At 63.7% G+C, this 9,969-nt stretch overlaps 1 protein-coding gene and 1 long non-coding RNA gene across 2 annotated transcripts in view; both read right to left on the bottom strand.

The window, feature by feature from the left end:
• Window positions 1-1,103: 1,103 nt before the first annotated feature.
• Cttn (cortactin) overlaps window positions 1,104-9,969 on the bottom strand; it is a 35,392-nt gene continuing 26,526 nt past the window's right edge. Inside the window, exons 13-18 of the mRNA XM_015503302.2 lie at window positions 8,984-9,053; window positions 7,287-7,435; window positions 5,264-5,353; window positions 4,016-4,193; window positions 3,325-3,396; window positions 1,104-2,359 (exon numbers count right to left, since the gene is read on the bottom strand). Of these exons, the coding sequence (XP_015358788.1) occupies window positions 2,223-2,359; window positions 3,325-3,396; window positions 4,016-4,193; window positions 5,264-5,353; window positions 7,287-7,435; window positions 8,984-9,053 (696 nt within the window). The 3' untranslated portion in view covers window positions 1,104-2,222. The remainder of the gene's footprint in view (window positions 2,360-3,324; window positions 3,397-4,015; window positions 4,194-5,263; window positions 5,354-7,286; window positions 7,436-8,983; window positions 9,054-9,969) is intronic.
• Window positions 7,442-8,977, bottom strand: LOC125618095. The gene is made up of 3 exons (XR_007349334.1): window positions 8,664-8,977; window positions 8,214-8,217; window positions 7,442-7,730 (listed from the first exon to the last, which is right to left on the bottom strand). It is a non-coding gene; the product is annotated as an uncharacterized LOC125618095 (long non-coding RNA).

Genomic DNA, 9,969 nt, shown 5'->3' with positions numbered 1-9,969 from the left:
CCCCAGGTCCTGTAACCCCATGGAAACCACCAATCAGCTCTCACCAGACGAGGCCACAGCGGGGGGGCCCCAGGCCCAGGGCAGCAGACCATGGCGGCCGCCGCACTCCCTAAGGTGCAGGAAGACACAACTCTGCACCCTGGGGCTGCAGCAGACCCTTGAGTCAGCCTGGAAGCCAAGGCCACCACTCTGGCCACAGGGAGAAAGGCAGGACAGCCAGGTCAGAGCAGGGCTGCAGGCCCTGCCTCCAGAGACCAGCAGGACATGAAGGACAGGAAGAGCAGTGGCCACTGCTGGGCCTACTCCACCAGGACCTCAGGACGAGCGGTGACACCCAGCCCCCGGGGACGGGGGAGGCTGCATGACGGGGTGGCTCCACTCCCTCCAGGAGGAAAGGCCTGACACGGAGCCTCAGGCCGTGTTGCTCTACCCCGCGGTCTGAGCGCCGCCCAAGGAGAGCAACCGTGGAGCTGGCTGTGGACGGCACACAGCTCTGCCCCTCTCGGGGGCTTCCCAAGATCAGGATCCCCTTCACCACGGCTGCTTCCTCACCGACCCGCAGCTTTGCCTGACAGGTCCTGGAGCTGGCTCTCAGCAGCCACCAGCTTCTCTGCCCAGGGCCACTGCCTCCTTCAGACTGACGGGCTGTCCCTCCAGGAAAAGCACCCCTCTGGCTACCTGCACCCACCCGAGATGTGAGAGTGGCAAGTCAGAAACAATCTTCACCCAGCAGTTTTTGCTTTGTTTCCCTGGGAATCCTCGCATGAAGAGTTGGTGACTTCAGCTTATAAAGAGCACCTTTTTTTTTTTTTTAAGACAGGGTCTCACTAAGCTGCTTAGGGCCTCACTAGATTGGTTGAGACCTGCCTAGAACTTGTGATCCTCCTTTCTCAGCCTCCTGAGCCACTGGGATTACAGGTGTGCACCGCCACGATTGGATAAAAGTGCTTTTGAGGAGCACACCCTGTAAAAAAGGCCCTGCACTGGCCTGAGCTGCTGACGACGGGTGTGAGCCAGCCCAACAGCAGACGGTGCAGACACCGAGGAAGCAAGCCACCTCTGCCGAGGACAGAGCGCCCGGCCCAAGCAGACTGCACAGCAGGTGGGTCAGAAAGAAGTTTATTCTGAATATTTGATTTAAAAAAGCCAAACCTACGAGGGTGCTACAGGGTTCAGATACTGACAACGAGTCGCATACAAAACCCGGTCTGCGTGGGAAAGCAGACGCCTCGGGAGCAGCGCCCTGGCCGGGATGCGCCCGGGAGCCCAGACGCTCCTGCCGTCCATCCGCTGGACTGTGGCCCCACCAGGCTGGCCCCACCCCCTGCTGCCCTGCACATGAACATGGGGCAGGCTGGGTGGCAGCTCCAAGGACAGCTGCCCGGGTACCAGGGCGGGAACGCAGCTCCTCCGCAGTCATGCTCTGACCGGGTCAGCCAGTCGGGCTCTGCGGGAGCTGAACGTGGCCTTCTGGCAGGAGCAGCACAGCTCCCTAATGACAGCTCGCTCTGTCCTGGCCTGGCCTCCCGCGGCCACCCGGCCAGAGGCCAAGGTCAGGCCTCGGCCCAGGGCTGCGAGGCAATCTGGTAGCAGCTGAGGCTGAGCCCAGCACTGCCCCTGGGGCTTGTGGTGGCCCCTTCTCAGGAGAGTGGCAAAGGACACGCCACGTGGGGCAGGAGGCGAGGCACCACAGTCCTCCAGGGGACTGGGGTGCCAGGGAGTGCACAGGCAAGGACAAGACCAGGGGTGGCTCAGGAGAAGGCTGGGTCTCTGCTGTCGGGCAGCGCAGCATGGACCCGGTGGGAGCCCGTGCTCCCGTGTGCCTCCACGGCACGGCAGCCCTTCCCTCCTGCTCCTGCTCCACCAGGGCAGCCACACAGGGCCAGAGGCTCCTGCCTGTCTCGGTGGCACAGGCCTACTGAGCCCCGAGGACCACAGGCCAAGGTCGCTGCACGTGACAGCTGACTTGGCACAAGGACCTTCGACAGGCGAGGACACGTGCCCCGCTTCCTCCTAAGCAACATGATTACAATATATTAGCAAATTTGTGGCATAAACATTTCCAAAAGCATCAGCCAAAGTATTAAATATAAACGTAATGTGTATACCCCGCCCCACCCTCGAGAAAAAAACAAAAGAAACCAAGATACAAACCCCAAACCCAAACCCCGAGAAGGCAGACTTGTAGTGTGGGCCTGGTGCCAGCCAGCGTCGCAGGGTGCCTAGGGCCGCAGTTCCACGTAGTTGGCAGGGAAGAGCCCGTACCTGCCCTTGCACACCCCACGCCACCAGCCATCATCGATCATCTCGATGTTGGTGATGATGTCGTCGGGGTCGAAGGAGATCTCGTCATCGCCAGCTGGGGAAAGAGCGCAGACCAGGGCGCAGATGGAGCTGGAGGAAGGGCTGGGGAGGATCCCCAAGAATCTGCCACAGCGTCATTCCCCAGAAGAGCCAGCGGGGGCCCTTGGGGCGCAATGCTACGCCCAGCCCCGTGCTCCTTGGCAGGTGGCCTTCCTCCTAACCTCCCTGCAGGAGCTGGCCAGGTGCCACCGCCTAAGGTCAGGGGCCGCGGAGTAGGCCCTTGGTGGGGGACGGCCAGGAAGGGGTCCTAAAGGTAGGAGGGGAGTGCCAGGCAGCCTGCGGATGGGCTGGGTGGGAGTCTTCTGAAGACCTGCCCGATGCAGAGCGGGGCACAGAAAGGAGCAGAGCTGGGGGAAGGGTCTCCCGAGCAAGGCCAGCCCCCGTGCAGAAGGAAGGGGCCAGGGCCACGCTCTCAGGAGGCTGGGGGTCGGAGGAGGTGAGAGCCCAGGGGAGCCTCACCACAGCACCACCCGGCGGAGCTGTGCGCTCAGCTACGAGAACACAGGGTGCTGTGGACCTGGGTCCCAGAGGGCGCCAGGCAGCCTGGCATGGGAGGCGCCCGCAGTTCCCCTGGCCTCCCTCCCTGCCATGAAAGCACAGCCTCTGCCCAGACCTGAGGAGGCCGGGGAGCAAGGGGACCAGCCCAGGAACCAGCCCCGACAGGACAGACGTGAACTGGGTGTCCGGCGGTGTCACCTCCCTGCTGGCGGGGTAGGACCCCATCCCTGATCTCTGGAAATGCACACCAGGGTCTTTAGGGGTGGCAGGGTCCCTGCAGCTCCCTGGGAACTCATGGGTCGCAGAGAGGGAGTGCACTGAGGCAGGCACGGGGACTCCGGGCACTGCCCCGCGTCCTCCCCAGAGCGCTAATGCTATTCCCGAACAAGCCTCACTCTCCCCGGAGAAGCCAAGCCCCCCGAGACAGGAAGACCCCCACCCCACCCCCGCAGCGGGCCTCACCAGCCTGGTAGTCGTAGAGGGCAGTGGCCGTGAGGCCCAGGTCGTTCTCGTACTCGGCGTAGGTGCCGTCTTCTGCAAGCACACCAAGAGCAGGCGGGCATGCCACCGGGTCCGGCCCTGCTCTCCTCCAGGGAGAGCGCCCACACCGCAGGGATCAGGCCTCCAGGAGGAGGCTGAGGAGGAGGCTGAGAACTCGGCTTCCCAGAGCCACGTCCACAGGCTCCAAGCTCTGACACCACCCGGGGACATGATAACAGGCGCCATGGCCACGTTCAGAGTTAACTTCTACAACTAAAACGCTAACGGGAGGAAAGGTTCCGCGCTGCGAAAGTGAGTGGGAGGAGGTGACCAGGCGCCCAGCTGCCCACCTGGAGCTCAAGCCAGACCTTGGAGCTGAAGGAAGTCTACACCCGACCAGCGAAGCCAACCTCAGCATGGCAGAGGCAGGCTGCCCTGGCACCATCGGGCTGAGAAGACCAGCCTCCCCCAGGAGGAGAGGCACCCTGCTCTGGCCTTGCCCCCACCCAGTACATCAGGGACCCCCCTGGGAGCAGGACAGGGTTGGCTGCTGCCAGGGACTGCAGTGTCTGGAGGAGTCCCATCCCAGGGAGGAACAGAGTCAGCGGGAACAGCGCAGGGTGGGATTCCCCAGGGAGCCCCTCCCCCAGGGCGAGCCGGCACAGGACCCTACCTGCTTGGTAGTGGCTGGGGGCCTCTGTGGTTTCATAGGTGGCCTCCGGGGTGTAGGCCAGGCCCTGCTGGCCGCCGACCTCCTGGTAGTCTGCAGCTTCTGTGCTGTACACGGCCTCAGGGCTGCTCTCGCCCACGGGGCTTCTGTGGCCAGGCTCTGCCTTCAAGGAGACCGCGTCCTGGGGGCGGGAAATGGGAACTTCCTGGGCCACGTGCGCGCCTGACAGCAGCAGCCACACTGCCACAGTGAGGGAGGAGCACAGGCGGCCTCCTAGCTACAGCAGGACAGGACACACCCCCAGCACCCCACGGTCCGAGCCTCCCCGGCTAGTGGGAACCTGCCCCTCCAGCACCACCCCCCAGGCTCGGCTGCTCTGTCCTGGGTTGGAGAGGCTGAAGGCCACGAGAGGCCCCCTCTGCTGCCAGCCCTCCCTCTGGGGCCAACCAGCCTGCTCTGAGAGCCCACTGCCCGGGACAGCACTGCCAGTGGACAGCACAGTTCTGTGCCAAGCAAGTGTGGAGGGCAGAAAGGGGACCAAGGAGAACCAGGCTCCCTGGGAATTCATGGGAAACAAACACCTTGCTGCTTCAGAGCCTGTGCCCTCTGGACCCCACTGGACCCTGTGCTGCAGGTCAAGGGTGGTTTCAGCAGGCTCCTTCTAGAGGTGCCCAGGAGGGGGGCTGGCAGAGGGTCCGAGAGCACCAGGCAGACGGCTCAGAACCCACAGAGGGTGACCAGGCAGGGAGAGCCCCAGGAGGCCAAGGATGTGCGTCCACCTCCTCCTGGGCACTGAGGGCACAGAAGGGTGCAGGGCAAGGACTGGCCAGGCGGCTTCCCGGTGGCAAGATGGCCTGGCACCAAGGCGACCACAGGGGTGGCAGCCAGCTCAAGGCATGTGGCCCCAAGGGCTTCCCACCACACACCCACTTGCTCATCCCTCAGAATGTGGCCGCCCCTCCTTAAGGGACCAGTCGCTCAAGACCTGGTCCAGGGGGAGACAGCGGCTGGGTGGGACACCTCAAGGCCACGTCCACCAGGGAGCTTCCAGGATCAAGTCCCCACACGGGTGGCGTGGCAGCAGGTGCCAGGGAGAGGACCCTCAGTCCTGAGTGCGCACACCAGGCCACTGTGCCCCCACAGCTCTCAGAGCCAGGAAGCACCCTGGGCCACAGGACATTCATGCTGGCAAGGCCGGGGGGGGGGGGACGGTTAAGTCAGCCTCACTCACACCTTGACGGGGACACCCACCTCGTACACAGGGCTGGAGGGCGGTCTCTCCTCGGCCGGCTGCGGAGTGGGAGACGCGGGGGGCGTCTGCTTCTGCGCTCTGGCTTGCTCCTGCAGTGGACACGGCAGCCAGGCTGAGTGAGCCACCTGCCCACGCTGCCCGAGAGGACGGCCCAGGCCCTAGCCTGGCACAGGAGCAGAAAACCTCACGTTCCCAGGAAAGGAGGGCCAGACGCCTCCAGCCACGGCAGCACCAGGGCCTCGGTGGCCACACAGGGAGCCCCTCTGCCCTCCTCTTCTTGAGGACTCGACGAGAGTCGGGCTGAGGGGAGGCCGTGAGGTGGGGGCTCCCGGGGCCCCAGGTGGGGAGCACATCTGCCAGCGGAGGCAGGCGTGAGCCTGGGGGCTGACACAGCACTGCACGGTCCCCAGCCCGGCCTGACTGCCACCCCACATGCAAGGGTCCCTGTAGACGTGGCAGGGTCAGGGTCTGACGGGGGACTACTCTGGGCCATCAGTGGGCCCCGTGCTGCCACAGGCCCTGACCCACTGGGACCCAAAGGAGTGCAGCTCCGCTGACACCTGGGATCCCTCACCTCCAGAACTCAAGATGTGAGTGTGTCGTGAGTGCAGGTGCCACAGCAGCCACAGGAGACCACAGCAGCTGCACAGCCCAGCCCAGTGTGCTTGGGGATGCCCAGCAGGCAGTGGCAGAGCAGGGTCTGAGCCCCATCTGTCCACTCCACCCCCCCCCCGCCCTTCTGTCTCGGGGGACAACAGTAACAGTCTTCTGTTGACAAGAACACTGCCCTGGCCCTGGGACCCCGAGTGCAGTTCTCTTCACTCACGTGGCCCAACAAGCCCCGCATCACCAAGACTGGCCACACAGAACCAGCCACAAGGTCGCCACGAGGCCTCAGGTCCTGCCTGAGTCCTGGAGGGCAGGACCAGCCTGGGCGGGAGAAGACCAGGCCTGCAGCCATAAGTGACCACAGCTGTGGGTTCCAGATGATCAGAACACACCTGCAGGCCACACCCTCCCAAGTCAGGCTGGTAGGGACTGGCCTGGGGCTGGACACCAGGGAGACCAAGCTTCTCTGCAGGCCCTCCTGCCAGGGGAGGGCTCAGCACCCTCCTCCTGGGGCTCTCCGCCCAGGGCCTGGGTGTGAGCTGGAGGGGAGGAAGAGGGCACCACAGCAGGGGAGCCCGAGGCCGAAGCACCTCCCTGGACAACAGAGCCTGACCCTCCTCGGCAGGGGCTGACCCCAGAGCCGAGGTGCGGAGGGTGCGAGCGCCAAAGGACAAGGTCCGGGGAGAGAGTGTGGCGAGCAAGCATGTGTGTGGGTCCTGCAACCAAGACAAGCTCCCCGGTGACACTGAGGAGGCGGCCTTCAGCTCTAGTCACCCAGCTCACGCTGGCTGCCACTCCACTGGGCGGCTGGCACCAGGCGGCAGGGCGTGCTCACAGCGCCTCCGGTGCCAGGATGGCCAGCTCCTGCACCCTCACTTCCTCATCCGCGGCTCTGCCCGAGGCTCCTGAGAGCCCTGACCACTTCTCTGGGGGAGACGCTCCTCTGGAGAGAGGCAGGGAAGGAGAGCCTCCTCCGTCCTGCACTTCAGAACCCACGGCTGCCAGGGCTGCGGGAGGTGCCCGGGGAGCAGGGCTGAGCAGGGCCCAGCCCAGACGTGCGCCTGTCTTGGACATGCTTCAGAAAAAGGCGGTCCTCACCTCCCTGCCCCATGCCCAGCCCACACCCACTTCGTCCAGTGAAGTCCACTTCCAGGACCACAGGGAAGCGGCAGACAGGACTATGGAGGCTGGGTCTGCAGAAGACACCTCCCTCCTCACGTGAGCCCTCCCGTGGGTCAGGGGCTGGGCTCTGAGAGGCAGACCGCCAACAGCCCCAGACCCAGGGTCATGGGCCGGCAAGCTCCACCTCGTGTGGACACATTCTGCACAAGAACCTCTGGAATGCCCCGCTAGGCAGGCTGGCACAGCGCGCGGCCCCACCCTGGCCAGGCACAGCAACCTTCCTCCACTCACCTCCAGTGTCCTCCTGGCCTCCTCCTGCTCCTGCCTCTCCCTGGCCACCCGCTGGGCTCGCTCGGCGTCCGCCTTCCGCCTGTCCTCCAGCTCTCTCTCCTTGGCCAGGTTTTCGAAGTTGGCTCTGATGTTGCTGGTTCTGCTGGTCGCTGCAGAGCAAGGTGCGAGCCCGTCTGCCTCCGGGCCCCGTCCAGGCTGGCCACGCCAGGGCGAGGAACCCAGAGAGCTGTCTGTCCCCACCAGGGGGAGCCCAGTGGCATCTCAGCGCTCCCTGCCCACTCCAGCCCTGCTCCACCAGTCATCCTTCCCACTGCCCACAGGGGTGGAAAACAGACGAGCCTCACTGACCTTCACAAGGCAGGAAAAGTACTGACTTTAATAAACCTTGACCTTAGACAGACTTTTTGTTCCTTTGGGTTTGGGCACCAGGCTGAACCCAGGGCCCTTCATCACTGAGCCCTGGTTTTTCATCTCACTGAGCTGCCAGGGCCTTGCTAAGTTGCTACGGCTGGCCTTGAACTTGCGATCCTCCTGCCTCAGCTCCCACGCACAGCTGCAGCTGCCAGTGGCCAAGGGCACAGGGTCTCCAAGGCTCCAGGCAGCAGGTGAACTACAGCCACGGGGTCTCCCGCAGCCACTTCCTCCAGAGTACAGAGCAGAGCCCTGTCAGGAAGAGCTGTCAGGAAGCGTTCCCACAGCGTCCGCTGCCAACGGACAACGTCCAGAGAACCACAGCTGCCTCGGAGCACAAGCGTCCCGCAGACTGCGGGGACAGAGGCGCCGGGTGCAGTTCTTCTGTGCGATGAAAGATGTCCCAGGCTGCACGAGCTCGACCCAGAGAGCCGGTGTGTCCCCAGGGTGAGCCTCAGAGGAGTGTCACAGGACACGGGTCACGACCCCAAGGCTGCCAAGACCCTCCCTTCCCACCTGCCTGTCACGAGCCCCGCTTGAATTCACAGACAGCCTGACTTACTGCACGGGACAGATGGCAGACGGAGACCCGAGGACCCTGCCTCTCCGCTGCCTTCTGTCCTGAGGCTGCCGCTACTTTTCACAAAGAAGGCTACTAGGTAAACATGCATGGTCTTGCCACCTTCACACGGATTAACTTAGACCTTCCTCTGCTGATCTGTGACACAGCAGGGATCAGCACGTCTCACCAACATCGTGGGGGTTCTCTGGGGCCTCAGTGACTTCCAAAATTGTCAAGTGACCCAGGGCCACAAAGTCCAAGAACTGACCCAGGGCATCGCAGTGAACTGACAGTGACCTCTGGCTTGCTCTTTTTTCCAGGTATGGGGAGTGGGACTGAACCCAAGGGCACTGTACTACTGGACCACATCTCTAGCACCTCTTATTTTTTTAACAGGGCCTCACTAAGTTCCTGAGGCTGGCCTTGACTTGCGATCCTCCTGTCTCAGCCTCCTGAGTCACTGGGATCATAGCTGTGCCACCACACCTGGCCTTGTCCTGCGATTTTAAGGGGCACCTTCAGAAATAGCATGTTGTAAGGCCTGTTTTGATAGACACTGCCCAAAGCAAAGATGGCTTAACTGTGTCCCTGAGGGTCCCCACCCTGCTTGTGAGTGCATTCTAGGCACCCACGTGCCTCTCTGTCTCTGGCTCCTTTCCGGCACTACCTCCTCCCCAGTCGGCTCACACTTCCCTGACGGAGCTCGGCTCTGCGCAGGACTCACCGGCTTCAACAGGCACAGTCTTCTGGTAGGCAGGGGACACCTGCGCAACATCTTCAAAGGTGGAGGCGTTCTAGGGAGTCGGGAAGGATATCAGGAGGGCACCCTTCTCCCCTCGGTGCACAGCAACAGCTGCTGTCTCACAGAAGTCGAGGGCCCCAGATCTTCCAGAAGACCCTGGGCAGCCCACAACTGTCCCCTCTGCCTCAGAGGCCAGGAAACACGTGCACACGCTAGCTGCTGGGCACAAGTCGGCTCACACTGCGGGGGCAGGCCTCCTCAGGGCTCCTCCTGAGCCTCCCCCACCTCCTCCCGAAGCCTCTGAGGGGAAGAGCCCTGGGCACATACAAGCCTGGAGGCCAGCTGTCCCCACCCTCAGGACCCTCAACCCCGTCCCGCACACAAGACCAGCTATATAATGGCTGACCTGGGCACAGGCCGGCAGCGTTGATGGACGCCAGTGCCGGTGCCCAGTTTCACCGAGACTGGGCACTAGGTCTCCACCTGGGCCCACTTCAGCCTGTCTGTGACCAAGAGGCTCAGGAGACCACCAACCCCTACCTCTCCCACACACGCCTCTCCTGGGACAAGCACAGGGCGGCAGGTCAGGACCCTCTGGTGCTGGCCCTCCCCAGCTTCTATAGGCCTGCTCTGGGCCCCCTGCCATCACCCAGGTCGGCCGTCCCCACCGCAGTCCCCACCTCACTGCTCAGCCTTCCTCCCCAGCGAGCGCGTGGCCCGCCCAGGTTGGGCCACAGCCCCGGCCTCCCTGCTCACTGCCCTCTGGAGCCTCTCCTCCTCCCTCCCCCAGTCCAGCTGGCTCTAGGGTCCACTGGGCAGCCACTTTTGACCTTGAGTCACTTGCCTGTCCATGGTGACCTTGGAAGAACCTCCCTCCTCTCTGGGAAGGAACCGGCGGCACCTCAGCAAACATGAGGTCATCACCCTACCCTGACAGCCGCCACAGGGACCACCCGGGACCCGTCCTC

The sequence above is a fragment of the Marmota marmota genome, unplaced genomic scaffold (genome assembly GCF_001458135.2).
Source record: "Marmota marmota marmota unplaced genomic scaffold, marMar, whole genome shotgun sequence".
NCBI classification, from domain to species: domain Eukaryota; kingdom Metazoa; phylum Chordata; class Mammalia; order Rodentia; family Sciuridae; genus Marmota; species Marmota marmota.
The sequence above is the reverse complement of the archived record's forward strand: the minus strand, read 5'-3'. Positions and strand labels throughout refer to the sequence as shown.